A 15,585-nucleotide genomic window follows, 5' to 3' on the forward strand; every position below is an offset into this window, starting at 1 on the left:
GGTTCCGGACCCGTGCAGGGCGGGGGATGGACGCTGCAGGCCTCACCCTGAAGCTGCTTCTGGTCGGAGACAGCGCCGTGGGGAAGTCCAGGTGCGGGCCGGGCGGGCCGGGCGGGCCGGGCGCTCTCGACACCGGACTGAGTTCTCGGTTTCTTTCCCCGCAGCCTCTTGCTGAGGTTCACTGACGGTGCGTTTGAGCCGTGCCTGAAACCCACCATTGGTGAGTCCGGAATCCGCCCGTCCCCGAGCTGGGGACGTTTTCGCTTGCTTTCGTTTGGGTCCCATTGACGAGAGGCAGCGGCGGGGGAGCCGGCTGCGAGGGCGGGCGTTCGCCAGTTCAGACAAGCCTTCCCTTCTTCTTACGTCTTAGGTGTTGACTTTAAAGTGAAGAAAATGGTGGTAGACGGCCATGCGCTACAGCTTGCAATATGGGTAGGTTTTGTTCCAGACAGATACGGATAGGTTTTGTTCTTGACAGATGTGAAAACTTACAGAGCTTCTTTTTGTGTTTTTTTTCCCTCTTCCTTTACTCCCTCCCCCTGCTAAAGTCGTCTGCATGTTGAGATTGTGTACTTAGGATGCAAATGCACATAGGATGAGTGTCTGTCATGATCGTACAACAAAAGTTGCAGACCAGGTTCTTTCAGAACACTTCATTGCTCTAGGTTTGGGACTTCCATTAGTTCTAGTAGAGATTTTGACTGCTCTTTCCTGCACTTACACAACTGGGTTTCTCAAACCCTTTGTGAAGTGTTAGACTTGCGAAGATGTGGCCTTGCAAGAAGGGCAGGTGTTTTGTGCCTGTCTGACCTGGGAGCGCACTCCCAGGACAGACAGCACTTAGGTCAAGGAAACTGCAGAAAAGTGATGTTCTGGGTGATGAGTTGCATGATTTCCTGTAGGGGCTGTGCAGCAACTCTGTGTGTATACTATACCAGAAACAGTCCAGATGCTTTATTTTGGTTAAAATCACGGAAAAAAAAATACTCGGTCCTAGACTACTTAAAGGTTGGTTCAGATTTACTGGGAGGCTTGAGCATTTCTCCTGAAGTTCCTGATGCTGTATTTCCAGGACCTGCAAACTGGGAAATCAGATTGCAGCTCTGTGATCAGGAATATTTATAATATTGAAGCACCACATTTATTCTCCTAAACGGAATGAAAGAGCCCTAGAAGGAAGAAATTTTGTGTGTATTTTATTATTATTTATACTATTACGAATTAAGTAATTGGGACTATTGGAAAGGGAGCACAAATGTGCCTTGGGCTGGTATTAATAAAAGTAATATAAGTGCCGAAACTTGAATTGATTTCTTGTTTTCATTCACACTTTGTGTACAGAATGCAGAGCAAGAGTGATAAAGTCACACTTGCTCTAGCCAGTGAGTGTATATATTAGTTGTATTCTGAACATGCTGCACACAAAGCAGAAGCTTTGCTGAGAGTAACCAAGATACGTTTGCCCAAATAATCACACGGGGTGTGTCTCCTTACTGTGAAATGAAAAGCAAGACCAGAACTTGCACAAGTTGTATAGCTGGAAAAGGCACTTTTGCAGCAGTCTGTAACAGCATCAGGAGAAACTGCTAATTAGGGGGGAAAAAAACAGTGCAGTTGTACAATGTTAAATAAAAACTTTAATGCATGTACGGTGCATCAAGGTCAAAGAGGCTTCTGCTTTAGTGTCCATGAATGCCTAAGAGTACAATCTCCTTAGTAACAATGACCCAAATTAAGTAAACATATTGCCAATTTTAGTTTCTTTTTTTAACAAATAAAAAAAAAATTACAACATAGCTGTTAGTCTGTCTATTGTAATCTGTACATAAACTTAAATAAATGTTTTTGGTAAAAATCATATTTGTGTAATTCTTTTGCCTCCTTATTGTTTGTTCTGAGGGTTTTTGAATTTCATGTTGCACCTAGGAGCTATTTTGAAGATTTGTGAGAATAAGCGTGACATACTGCAGTAATAATTGAATGAAACTGCTGATTTTAAATTTCTTATCTGCTTAGAGTCTTAGCAAACTTGAAGTAGTTCTTTCTAACTGGATTCTCCTTTCCTGCTGTGGAGGAGCAAAGGGAGATTTTTTGGAACCACTATGTCTCCTTTCCTGCAGTGTCTCTCACTGTAAAACAATTTATTCCTCACCTCATTCAGTTCAGCTGATTGTTAACTGATTAAGCCTAGCTGCTTGGCTTGCAGCAATAGCCTTTTATGTATTTCTCTTGAGTCTCATTGACTTCCTTGTTGTCTCAGTCATGTTACAGGTGTCTGTGCTTAGCACTTTAACCTTCCATCAAGTCCTCTCCATGCTTTTCTGGCCCTCCTTATCCATTTTCTGTTGCTGCTGCTAATGTCTTCTGACTGCTTCTCTCATTCTGTTGTCTTATGGTTTAACGTATCCTTACTGGTCAGGAAAAATTTAACTTTGTTTATCTTGTGTAGTTTAAAATACCTTTTTTGTTCTAAATATATTTTATTTTGTGTGTGTATGTGTTTTGTGGGGGGTTTGTTTGTTTGCTTGGTTTTTTTTTCTTTCCTCTGTAGGACACAGCAGGACAGGAGCGCTTTAGAACGCTGACTCCCAGTTATTACCGAGGAGCTCAAGGGGTTGTTTTAGGTATGAGGTATATGGAAGAAAAACATGATTACAAAAAGTGTGGTCTTTATTACTACCTAAATGTGCATGTCTTTACAAAATAAGGTTGTCTGAGAGAATCAGAGGAACAACTACAGTTTTTACAATGTTACTGCATCGTTAGCTCAAACACCGAGTATGCAAAACCACTGGCAGGAAATAGTGTTTCTTCAAAATATTTTAAATTGAAAATACAGTGATGTCACACTACAGGCCGTTCAGTGGATGAATTAGTAGCTTTGTAGCAATTACTTTGGTGAGTTTCTGGTAATAAGGCAAATTAGGTTTTCTGTTGGTTTTTTTCCCCCCATGATGTTTTTACTTCCTCTCCCCCCCCACCCCTGAAACTGTTGATGTGATTACTGTAAGACATGAGGTTTCTAGCACAAGTAATGGATGGCTAGTCCCTTTCTGTGTGACAACACCAATTAGAAAAAGAAGGGATTCTTATTCTCGGGGATTGTGAAGGCTGAACACCTTGCTGACAAAATACTATTTCTGACTATGATGCAGCTTTTTAAACCTTAGTGATTAAGTGAATGCAGTTATGAGTTACCAGTGACCAAAAGTCACTTTTTACTCAGAATCCGTGTTTTTAGCAGCAGTGCATGCATGTATTTATACATTAAATGAGGTGACAAAATACCTATTTTAAAATATTCTGTGTGGCCCAATTCAGAACTAGTAACCGGTATAAGATTTCAACTGGTAAGTCTGATTTCCAGTCACAGATCTGTTGCAGAGGTGCTTGTGTTCTGTTATCCCTAGTGACTTTGGGTGAGCACAGCCAATGTGTTCCAGCTCTGGGAAGAGGATATGGTTGATGCATCTTTCTGTAATTCCCTAATACTGCTTTTTTTTCAGGGCAGTAGTTAGCTAGTAGTTCTGCCATAATGAAATAAACATTGTTCAAGACTCTACAGCTGTTAAGCTCCTTTTCCTCTGTTACCAGTGTACGATGTTACAAGAAAAGACACTTTCGCAGGACTAGAGAGCTGGCTGAATGAGCTGGAAATGTATACCACCAAAAGCAACACTGTGAAGATGTTAGTTGGCAATAAAACTGATAAGGTCAGTTTAGAAATGCATCCTCTTATGCTCTTCCACAGATTACTCGGTCATGATAGAGTATAAATGTGAGCTAAGCGCTGAAACTAACACATCTGTTGCGTGAGGAGGTGATATGCTCTGTAACTGAGGAACCTAGGTTGGGCAGGCTCCACTTGCTACCTCATTTTTGAAGCAGCTCTTGTTAAAGATTTTAATGGAAACTCTCCTGGAGACATGCAATTGATGGCAGAGATTCTCTTAAGATAGTGAGAGGTTCTGCCTAAAAACTGCTGTATACCGTTGAAGTTAACTGTAGTGCAACAGCAAAACTGCTGTTTTCTTTTTGACCAGACTCTGTTTCGGACAGGTGGTGGGGAAGGAGAATTCAGCTCTTCAGATGGCTATAGAGTATGCATCTGTGTGGGGGTGAGGTGCACTAGTTGCTGTACGTTTCTGGAGTGTTTTGACATATCTTAGATGCCTGTTGCATAGTGAGATGTTTCAACTCTTGCTTTACTACAAGAGGTTTCCAGTGTGGCTATCCTGAACTAGGTTCTCTTCTGCCCCCTTCCAAATCTGTCAATTTTCAGATCCTTTGATATGGCTTTTCAGCTATTTGACTACTGAAACCTCCCTTCTGGCATGTATCTTGCTCCTAGTTGATTCAGAAGATAGCAACACATTCACTTCCTACTGATTTGATGTTGCTGCTGTTCAATTTGACCCCCTAACAGCCTGTAGAGTGGGAAAATCCAGTTGCTGATTACTACATGGTTTTATAGACTTTTGTTTTCAGCAGAACTTCATTTCTGCAGTGGTGCTTTTCCAGGTACTTCCTAAAAGTGGCAAGTGTAGCTTATTTTAGTCATGTTCTTCATTCATCTCTGCAGCCTGATCGTGAAGTAGAGAGAAGAGAAGGACTTCAGTTTGCTAGGAAGCGCTCACTGCTTTTTATAGGTATGTAACTCTGTGCCAAAAACTTGTATATTCATGTTTATGTTAAGTGTGAATGAAGTGTACAATTGTATTTCACGTTGATAGGTTGATGTACTTTTTTTTTTTAGTACCTAATTAATATGGGCTCCTTTTGCTGCATTAGTTCATATGCAGGGATGTAGGTTTTAGCTTTTTTCAGAGATGCTCTGCATCGACTGCAGTTGGAAGTACTTTTATCTGAAAGAGATTTACTTCATATACTGTGTAGGCATGGATTTTATATTCTCTTGAAACTAGCAGGATTTTTTAATTCAGAGCCCAGAAGACTGGAGTTTTTCTCCTAACTGATGCCAGCAAGGACCTTGGGTAATCTCTTTTTCGTTTCCAAGTTTCTGTTGCAGCTACATAAAAGACAGTATTCTTAGACCAACAATAAAATGTACAATGTGAAGATATAAAGATGGGGAACAAATTTGTGGTTGTTTTTTTTTGGGTTTTTTTGGTTTTTTTTAAAAAGTGCCTTTTAGGTGAAGCTTCTTGAAAAGATTCCCAGAAGGAACGGGAACAAACGCGTAGGGGAAAACATGTAATTCTGTCTGCATTCTTTGTTTTCCAGCTTAGTTGTGGAATCTTGTAGATTTACTATCACAACCTGAGAACAATTTCTGTTTCTTCATTATAGAGAGAATGGGGAGCTGTGGAATTTTTTTAGGCGGAAAAATTGAATGCTTCAGACTGGGATGCATTTTTGTTTATCATATTCAACTTAAGTGTGCCTTTAAGGGAGAATAGAGAGGAGGTTCACTCACTTAAAAAATTGTATCTTCTCTCTAGTCCCAAAAGAACTTCTTACAAAGTGGAATACTCCCTGCAAATAAGATAAAATACTTTCCCCCCCCTTTCTTCCCCCTCCACCAGAGACCAGTGCCAAGACGCAGGATGGAGTGCAACATGCCTTTGAGGAGCTAGTCATAAAGATCCTGCAGACACCAGGTCTTTGGGATAAAAGCACAGAGAAGCAGGGAGTCCAGCTAATGGAATCTTCAGCACAGCAAGATAAAAGTCTATGTGGTGCATACTGTCCACTTTCTTAAATCTACAGGTGGCTGTTCTGTCTGAATGGAGTGGACTTAAAAAAAAAAAAGGGGGGGGGGGGGGATTCCAAGTACTAGTCTGTGCCTTGTTTGACCTGCCACCAGTTGTGTAGATCCAAAAACCAAACTGATCAGCAAAATACGTTTTTGTTCATTAACAAAATACAATTTCTCCTTCCCTTATGCACAGCTGATATCTCCAGATATTTTTCTGTCAGATTTTTCACTATTAAATCATAGTGCTTCTTAGAGTATTGTGCTTTTGCTGTATGGCATTCAACATGGACTTTTTCTGAAATTCCTGCCTTAGCATAAAATAAGGTAGTACTCCATTTTGGAATATTATTGAAAAGCTTCTCTTATATAATTATAATATTATGCAACGGAAGGGCTCCTGTAGAAGGAGTGCTTGATAAACATTTCCGCTTCAGAAGGGGCCATCTATAACAGAGGGAGCTAAACTAGCACCTACTAGATGGTGGTACCTTCCTACCTCATCTCCTGTAGTTAAATGCCTTTTGAGAGTTCTGTTCTGCTGTTATTTTTAGAATTCAACTGCATTCTCATCCTCAAGCTCCCTGTAGCCCCATCTGCTATGGTGTCCTTACAGAGTTCTGCCTTCAGTCCATTCTGTATACAAAATTTGTTTCGTACACACATGCACACCCCCTGCAACAAACACTCAGTGAACCACTTTTTGGAGATTTTAACCCTTTTCATTGTGTATAAAATGTGTCTACTGAAATGCTTTTATGTTGCATTCTTTCTTCTTCCAGAGCTTCCACTAGTCACTGTCCTTTTGTGCAAATTTATGCTATCATCCTATACCATCCAGACATGGAAATGTTGCTCCTTGCTAGGGCTTTGACTGCATCTTTCACTAGGTATTGTCCTGGGTTTTTTTCTGCCAACCTCAGTTCTCCTTAAGTTTTTTTCCAAACTGCCCTAATGCATGGACCGCAACACCAAACTTGCTTTGTCATCGTGATTTCCCCACACTTGATTAACTTCACAACCAGCTATCCAAGGCAAGCCAGCAAGGTGATTTCTGGTTCTGTATTTGCAGATATATATTTGCACTGAAAGAGCTTGCACATGTAGTACACATTCTGTTACTGAACTGCAGTGTATTATCACTTCCTCCCCTTACCTATTCACAACAGCTGTTCTGTTGCTACTTTCTTTCCACATACAGTTACTTTTTTAGATCTTCACAAGTGAGATTACTTTATCTATTGGGTGGTATCTGCAGTCGTGAATGCTGTAAAAGAGTAACTGAAGTTTTGTAGGCTGTGCAGGGAAAGGATATGACAATGAGCTGCGATAAAGGTACAGCCTTTAACATACTGTTATGGAAATGTTGACCAAAGCAAATGTCTGATTACAGGATTCACTGAAGGGTTGTGGGGGGAATGTGTGTGTGTGTGTGTGTGTGTATGGGGGTAGATAACATGAGTTTGTTTGACCATGATATATATATGTATGTATGTGCCTTACAAATACAATTTTATTAGCCAGAAAATGTGTTTTCGTACGTGTTCATTTTTGTTTATAGCTCAAATAGAGACAAGCAGAACAGGAAAATAATGAACATCACTGTGGAAAACCAAGGTATTTTGAAGAGGCTTGTTGACTGTAAGCCTACCTATGATCAAAAGAATTCTGAGAGTGGTTGGCAGGGATGTATTTTAATTTTTGTTTTGTATAAATATTATTTTAACTTCAAACTAAATAAATTGTGTTGGGATGCTTTTAAAATTACAGCTATTTAGTTAACTGTATATTGAACTAGAAAAAAACCTATACCTTAAAAAAATCTGAGAGTAGTGAGAAAGCATTAGGTAATTAGAAAAGGGAGCAAGGGAAGCATCTTCTATAAAAAAAAATTTAGAAATTTGGGTAGAAGGGCTGCCTATATGAAAAAAGCATGTGTGGTCTTAGTGCTAATGGCTGCTTTGCTGAAGTTGTGTTTCGTGCTATTTTATTCTGATATTCTCAATAAATATTGCCAGTATTTTAGTATAAAGAAAATGTGCCAGTATATTACATTCAAGACTTAATCTTTCTATTGTCTACTCACTCACATGTGTAAGCAAAAATATTAATTTCTGTTAGGGCAGAGCAATAAACCATAATGTTGTTTCTTTATAAAAAGATTGCTAGAACAAGAACCTTGCTTCTATGTTACAGAAGTGGAACCTAATTTCAGTAACAGCCCCAGCCAACTTTTCACTGAAAGTTTAGGAAGCCATTGAATCCTAGGCAGTTTTTTTGCTGTCTTTCAACTTGCTAATTAGGAACTTGAGAAGCTCACAGGTTTTACTACTTATAATTGTAGCCTTTTTTTCCCCCCTATGAGACACAGATTATGATAGGTTGTGCTCAATTACCAATGACAACTGTAAAGGAAAGCATCTTCGTAACTGTCCCCCATATTTCCCTTGCTCCTCCTCAGGTTCTCTACAACAAGTTTTTCTATACTATCTGAAAGGGCAAAACAAAGTAGTATTTTAGTGCATTCTTAGTACCTCGTATCTGAGGTATCTGAGATACCAGGTTGTAAAAGGCAGATGATTATGGGCATTTTTTGAACTTGCATGCTTTGTATCCCATTCTAGACAAACTAAGATATGTTTAATACAAAAAAAAAAAGCTAATCTTTATTGTTTAGAAAAAGGCAATGATGGCTGATCAAAATATGTATTAAAAATCTGTAGGTATCACTAAGATAACCTGTGACATATTCTCAGACAGGAGGTGCAAGAAGAATGTACAGTCCGTATTAACAAATAGTGTTATGTATTCTCCTACAGAAGACTTGACTGAGAATGCTAGTAAGTCAGTCACTGGTCTACAAAGGGAAGAGGATGTGTAAGAGTAGGGGGAGGGAAAAGGATGAAGTATACTTCTATTAATTACGGCTTTCTTACAGTGCCTAATTAGCCCTGATGACAAAACCCATAGCAATTTTTTTTATGGCAGGACACCAGACACCTTTAAGCAGACTGCTACAAGATCCCTTATCCCCTCACAAGAGAATTAGGTATGCTGTTTTAACACAGATTTCACTTTATAAAAAAAAAAAGTACACATCCTAAGAAGCTGGGTTAGAGGTATCAGGGTTATAATCTGTGCACATCTCATAGTCATATTGAAGGTACATATTTTATAGTAAATTGTCATCTTAATCCTATGGCAAATTTGGTTGGAGAAATGGATTCTTCAAAACTGTATGAATGCATGTTTGAGCTCACTGGCAGAAGCATGCGCTGGATGTACCGTACACAACATATTTTTAGAAAGGGAAGCAGTTTCAGATAGAGCCAGTGTATGGAAGACCACCTGAAAACTGTAGATGTTAACAGAGGCTCATACTTCAATACTATAAACCATGAAAAGAAGTATCAAAGACTACATAAATTTTAGGTGTGAGCAAGGTGGGGAGAGGGATAAGGGGGAGGAATTTCAGTTTGCTTAAGTACTTAGACTTAGAACTTTTGGCACTATTTACAAAGCAGGACTTTGAATTAAAGTAAATTTGCATTCTGATTTTTAGAATCTCTTCTCACCTTTTTTCTCCCTAATGGCAGGAGCTTATACTAGGCATAGCTAATGCGGCAGGGACTCGGTATTTTGTCAGAATTGGAGTCTTGTCCTGATAACAACCATCTTCTGCGTGTATCCTCTTCCTAGGATTTTATAATAAATAGGAGCATTGAATGTGTTTGGTTTTTTTTCTCCCTACAACTGACGCTCATCTTAGCTACCTGCAAACTTTAGCATATAATACATAGCCTCTCACCATCCATTACTTCGAACCTAAAAAAATGAAACAAACGTTTCTGACAGTATCCCAAGTTAGTATCTGTGACTGTACATCAATACAGAGTATCTGCATACACTTAAAAAAAGATTATTTAACTCTGAGTATTTCAGTCACTTTTAATAGCAATATTATATCTTAACATCTTAAGTTTTCAGCTATTGTAACTTCAGGTGTACCTCTGTCATTTGTCTTGCTTCTCTTAACGCATATTTCTACTATTAGACTATGTTAGATCATAAAGCATACAAATTAATTTATTTATACTAGTCATTTTGAATATTCTAAGATGTTAGATAGCAACCTTGCTTTAAGTGAATTCTGACCCTTAGACAGTATCTTACCTATTTTCTTTAAATCTGTATCATCTACACATTTATGTCTTGCAGAGTATAAAAACCTGCTTGTAATCTGCAATCTAGATCTATGCTGAGATCAATCTGCCCATTTCATATTTTCATAAAGCAACTTAGTTTGAAATGCTGTTACTTAAATAGTTTTTAAAGTATTACACCCAGTTTTTCATAGGATGAAGGTACATCTGTCACAAAATTCACTTGGCAATATGTCTCTCTTGTAAGCCACATTACTTTTGCTGGCTGTGCTGGGACAAGATTGCAGAGAGTTAATGGCAGAGCTGATGGGCCACCTGCATGTGAAGGAGTCCTGGTACATTTGCTGAGGCTACCAGTATGACAGCATTCTGACAAGCCAGAGCAGATATCTGACTGTGAAAAGTGTTTATTCTTGTAGGAATGGGAACCTCAATACCTATAGGCAGGATAATACATGAAAGTTGCCAGGGTACACAGGTTTGGAGAAGATGGATATGGCCAACTGTCCTATACAGCTCTTTGGGCTAGAGTTAATGTAGATTCAGTGACACTGGTATATAAGAAATGTGCTTTTAATATGCAATGCTGTTAGTTTTGCTAAATGCAGTGGAACAAGAATAACATCATACTGTTAAGAGGCAAGGCATAAGACTGGTGCACCAAAAGGTCTTGTTAAAGGGCACAGTACACAGGAAAGATTAGACCTCAGCAGGCACTGGAAAACAAGAACTAGTTTCAGCTAACATGCTCCTGTACAATACTCATAATTTTTTTCAAATAATTATAAAGCATAGGTGCTTCCAGAATCATCTCTCTGCATTTTCTTATTAACATCCATCTAAAAATCCTGTATATTCAAGTCTCCTGAAATATATAGAGTCCTCTTCTTCAGGACTTGTTGTAGCCAATTAGATGCTCTGGAAGCCTTTACCTGATTTGGAACAAAGGTAGTCATAAATACTGGAAGGATGATGATTTGGACCTGTAGCTCAGCTACTTGGTACTTCAGCCTCCTCCTTTTAGCGCCCTTTTTGGAGCTGCTATGTTAAGTGTCAAGGTGATATCCCATCAGGTGGCATTTGCAAACATGTCTTGTAGAAAATAAGCTTCTTAGAAGTCCTGTTTTAAATCATATGCAGTTATTTTCATGTAGACTAAAAAATGTCTCTGGTTTATGAGCTGGCTAGTCACACAGGTGTGTTCACAGGTGGTTTCACATTTGTCCTGTGTCAGTAGGAAGAGATTGGGAAAGTGGGCATACGCTATGGATGAGCAGATTCATACCTGTGCAAGACAACGTGGAAGCATTGGGAAATGTGGGATGGACATGAAAAAAACAACTCATCCCTCAGCCACTAAAATATATACAACTTATATAACTGACCTAGTTTTAGGGCCTAATTGGGAAGGATTTGCAACTAATGATCCTGAGTGAAGGGAAACAGGTTTTGCTGGCCTGTCAGCCAGTTGAACTTTTGAGTAACTGACATGGTGTAAGCACTCTCCAGAGGACATCCCTCCCACCTAGCTAAAGTAGCTTGTTCTGTAGGCAGACTGGTTCCTGAAATGTACCTTGTTCAGATGCCTTAAGTCTAGCCACAAAAGTTGTAGCCAAAGGATGAAAATTCCAGCTGGTTAGTGTCCTAGCGCTACTTAAATGCTTTGGAAGTGTGAGACCCTCTGTGAAACTTTACTGTACAAAATGCGCTATTTACAGTCTAAAAGTCACTCCAATCTTTTACTGATCTGTTTAGTCTGAGTATTCACTTTTAAATGACAGCTGCTGTTCAAGATTTTGATCCAGGAAGGCAGTGTCAGCTTCTGACTTTGTTTAGTTTTTCTCATACAGTCTTTATTAGCTTCTAGATAGACCAGCAGTTTTGAAGTGAATTTGACATACTTCCCTCTTCTAATCCGTATCTTTACAAGACATTTTTATATAATCTTTCCCTTAAACAGATGATAAGCTATGACCTAACCCAGTTGACTGGCACCCAGAATGAATCCTTGTTTAGTTTCTCTAACACAGTTTTCAGCTGATTACATGCACTCTGGAGATCTTCTTTCACCAGTACAGTGTCAATTAAATGGCCATACTGCTCTTCAATGAATGCTGCTGAATTAATAATTTCCTGCTGTTCTTCATCCTGCTGATCAACACAAGAAGGTGGTATGAAATTTACAGCATGTCTTTTTAACTACTAGCATTTTAAAATATATTAGCACGATAAGTCATTGCTTTGAAAGGAAATGAAACGAGCTGCTACGATTAGGAAAGGGTATGTAAGATATTACAACTGAGATCAAGGAGTAGTATGCTAACTGCTGGAATTTGGTAGGCTGTTTCAAAAATGCAAGAGGTGATAGGGAGGGGGAAAAACATATTACAGGAGGGATGTAAGATGGTGATGCTGCATTTTATGAAGTTAGAGTCGCTGCCTAACCTAACACCTGGAAATCATGCTCCTCAAAAGTTGAAAAGGAATGCTGGACCCACTGACCCCAAGTTTAATAATTTTAAGGGTTTACATGAAAACTTACCAAGTGAACTAAGTTCTGATATGTATAAATTCAAGTTCAGGTTACCCAAAGTAATGACATTATGCACTCTGAGTATTTCTGTTCACATTTACACATCACCAGTTTGCAGTTGGTCTAGGTTTGGTCCTTGTAAGACATCCACATGCTGCATTTTGTGTGTACCTGATTAACAGCCTGGGTGGGTGTCACTCGAGGTATCAGTAATAGGCAGCTACCCTTACCCATTTGATGGGGCTGCTCATCAGAAATGTAAAATGATTATTAGTTTATCTGAGTTCAGCAGCAGCTTCCCTGGGTGCAGCCTTGAGTGAGGTACACAGATCCGCATGGAAGATGTGCACTTTGCTTCACGTTACTTATATAGTCAAGTTTTAAGGGAGCCAAAAATCCAAATCTAAAGTTCCAGCTGAAAGGCTATATGTGCACAGGACCCATTTAGTGCCCCACTCTGACTCTTGCTGTCATGGAAGAGGAGCTCTTCCGTATCACAGAAACACTAGCCCAAATACTTCTTTTCACGTCTAAAAAGAAGAGATTAAGGTTAGAATACTTACAAAGGAGGCTGAGATTTCTTCTGACGTGGGAGATTTTAGGACATGTTTTTTCTTTTCTGGAATGAGAGGCTTCACAAAGATAACATAAGGCTTAAACTCAGGAGTCCTCAAGTGCTTTACTGCCTGTGAACAGATTTTTTTTGTTACACTTTTTTTTTTTTTTTTTTTTTTTTGTTATACGTCAATGATCTACTCAAGCTGGGTTCAACAGTTTCACTAGAACACACTGTGGTGTGAAGTCCTGTGTACTATACATCTGACCACAGTAACCTTTTGCTCTTCAAAAGAAAAGTTAATGTCAGTGTCCTGGCTAGCTTACAAGAGTACATGAGCTTCCTGCAGCATGGTCTAACTGCACACCTGCCTTGCTACACGTTGCAATACCAGGAACAAGGACATTGAGAAAAGTATAAGAAAATTGACTTGACAGGTGAGTTATGGTTTGTTTCACTTAAGAGGCCAAACACTGGAAATTTTAAACCTGGAATTCATCTGAGGTAGTACTACAAGTCTTTTCCTAGCCCAGTTACAAAATCTGAATCAAAATGTCAAAGATTAACTCCCAGTATGGAGGGATTAAGAGCAGATATACTGGCACTGGTTACAACACTAGTAACACTTCAGAGGCAATAGGAAGGAACAAGAATGAAAAACCCATCCATGCTCTAAGTATTCCCTCTAGGACTTGAGCAGGCTAGGAAAGTGATGCACATTTCTCCTACAGCAAGGGAAAAATCCCACAGTGAGAACTGATAAAGTGTCATCTAGGCTGTATCGACTAGACATCTAGGAACTGTAAACACTGCACTGCTTTCTAAAGAGCCCTATTCCGCTTAGCTAGCGGTCAGGCCACCTGTTAGAAACACAAGTTCTGAGAGTATCATTGTTCTTTGCAGAGCAAGTAGCCACAAATGGTGAACAACAACAGTTACTTAGGCTGGCAGGCTAGGAAGAAATACTTGCTTTCTTTAAAATAAGCTGCAGAACTTACTTCAGGTACCACATCCACCAAACAAACCTTCTTTTTGGCCATCACGGACCGGATTGCCTCAAGACTTGTACCATACAGATTTTCTTTGTATTCTCCATGTTCCACAAATCTAAAAAGTCAATACATTTTTAAATACCATCCACAAAGAATATTTAACTTACAACATTTGATAGCTGTTTCCTGAAGTCACAGTAGTCAAATGGGGGGGAAGGGTGGAAAATCAGGGCAGGGCAGGGCAGGGGAGCAGAAGGGTTTCTTTTTTCCGATTATTTTTTTTCCTTCTGGTTGCTTAGTAGCAATAGTCTTCTTCACATGTCACTAATAGCTAATCAGCACTACTGACAAATAGGGGAAGAAGCTGCATTAATTCAGTTGACTGATGTTCAAGCCTAATAGAAGAAAGAGGATGTTTTTCACAGAAAATAGAACAAAGCTGGCAAGGAAATGAACTCCAATTCTTCCATCTTCTGGGAGACTAGCCAAAAATTTGTACTTTCAGGAAACACACTCAATCTTACAGAAAGTCCTTTATATCCACGTATTCAGTCTACAACACACTTTAAAGTGGACTTATGAATAACACTTGTTACCCATCATATTAAATGGAGAATAAGTAGGCCCAACTAAATATGTTACTTTCACTAGATTCAATTCTGACCAATCATACTACTTATGATATGCAGGCTTCAATTCTAACTTATGATCCTCCTACTAGTCCTATGTTGTTTCTAAATTGCTTATTAAATTTCCAAGTTCACGCTAACAGTCCAAACTGAATAAAGAGCTTTTTACTTGGAAAGCTGAACCTTTCTAAAACAGCTAGTCCAACTTTACACCTGATTTTGGTATTCATATGATGTAAGATTTAACTAGCAATGTTTTTGAAATACAGTCAATTATGCCAGTATTTTAAAATTAACTCACTTGTTTTGCTGCACATCTGTCTCAAATGATTGCTTAGAGACAAAATTGTATTCTACTCCCTCTTTCTCGTGACTTTTCTTTGACCTGGTCGTATCTAGAAGAGAATGGAAGCAAGACATGGGAGACAGATCAGCCTTTGCAAACAACTGTATTTTCTCTGTTTAGTTCCAGTCACGTTTTCGTGACCTCAAACAAGGTAGTTACATACTAGCAAATTCAAATTAATATAAAATAAAAATCAAACATTATAATTTTGTTTTAAACTCAATCTCAAAAATTGTAAGACCAAAAATGAAGTTGTTTTGCTCCCAAGCATGCTATAGCCAACACAAAAATTAGAATCATAGAATCATAGAATAGTTTGCGTTGGAAAGGACCTCCAAAGGTCATCTAGTCCAAGCCCTCTGCTGTGGGCAGGGACATCTTCAACTAGATCAGGTTGCTCAGAGCCCCGTCCAACCTGACCTTGAATGTTTCTAGGGATGGGGCATCCACCACCTCTCTGGGCAACCTGTGCCAGTGCTTCACCACCCTCAGCATAAAAAACTTCTTCCTTATATCTAGTCTAAATCTACCCCCCTTGAGTTTAAAGCCATTCCCCCTTGTCCTGTCGCAACAGGCCCTGCTAAAGATGGCAGCAAACTTTTTTTTATAAGCCCCCTTTAAGTACTTTAAGGCTGCAAGAAGGTCTCCCC

The 15,585-nt window shown here is 39.2% G+C and overlaps 2 protein-coding genes across 3 annotated transcripts in view; one reads left to right on the top strand and one right to left on the bottom strand.

Moving 5' to 3' along the window:
• The first annotated feature begins 6 nt into the window (after positions 1-6).
• Positions 7-6,470, top strand: RAB18 (RAB18, member RAS oncogene family). The gene is made up of 7 exons (XM_009283037.2): positions 7-91; positions 165-220; positions 371-432; positions 2,552-2,624; positions 3,595-3,713; positions 4,583-4,649; positions 5,547-6,470. The coding sequence occupies exons 1-7, from the start codon at positions 27-29 to the stop codon at positions 5,720-5,722; spliced, it is 618 nt and encodes a 205-aa protein (XP_009281312.1). The 5' UTR covers positions 7-26; the 3' UTR covers positions 5,723-6,470.
• A 3,833-nt stretch (positions 6,471-10,303) lies between these two features.
• MPP3 (membrane palmitoylated protein 3) overlaps positions 10,304-15,585 on the bottom strand; it is a 22,810-nt gene continuing 17,528 nt past the window's right edge. Inside the window, exons 15-18 of one of the 2 annotated variants that reach the window (XM_019473156.1) lie at positions 14,891-14,984; positions 13,967-14,075; positions 12,976-13,098; positions 10,304-12,030 (exon numbers count right to left, since the gene is read on the bottom strand). In XM_019473156.1, the coding sequence (XP_019328701.1) occupies positions 11,848-12,030; positions 12,976-13,098; positions 13,967-14,075; positions 14,891-14,984 (509 nt within the window). In that variant the 3' untranslated portion in view covers positions 10,304-11,847. The remainder of the gene's footprint in view (positions 12,031-12,975; positions 13,099-13,966; positions 14,076-14,890; positions 14,985-15,585) is intronic. The other variant, XM_009283047.1, reaches the window with a different exon arrangement.

This window comes from Aptenodytes forsteri, unplaced genomic scaffold (genome assembly GCF_000699145.1).
Source record: "Aptenodytes forsteri isolate BGI_AS27 unplaced genomic scaffold, ASM69914v1 Scaffold492, whole genome shotgun sequence".
NCBI lineage: Eukaryota > Metazoa > Chordata > Aves > Sphenisciformes > Spheniscidae > Aptenodytes > Aptenodytes forsteri.

Bases quoted from the DNA above. Each gene is read 5' to 3' on its own strand.
- RAB18 (XM_009283037.2), top strand. From the start codon at position 27: ATGGACGCTGCAGGCCTCACCCTGAAGCTGCTTCTGGTCGGAGACAGC. The intron at 221-370 runs GTGAGTCCGGAA...CTTACGTCTTAG, and splicing joins GTGCCTGAAACCCACCATTG to GTGTTGACTTTAAAGTGAAG. The intron at 4,650-5,546 runs GTATGTAACTCT...CCCCTCCACCAG, and splicing joins GCGCTCACTGCTTTTTATAG to AGACCAGTGCCAAGACGCAG.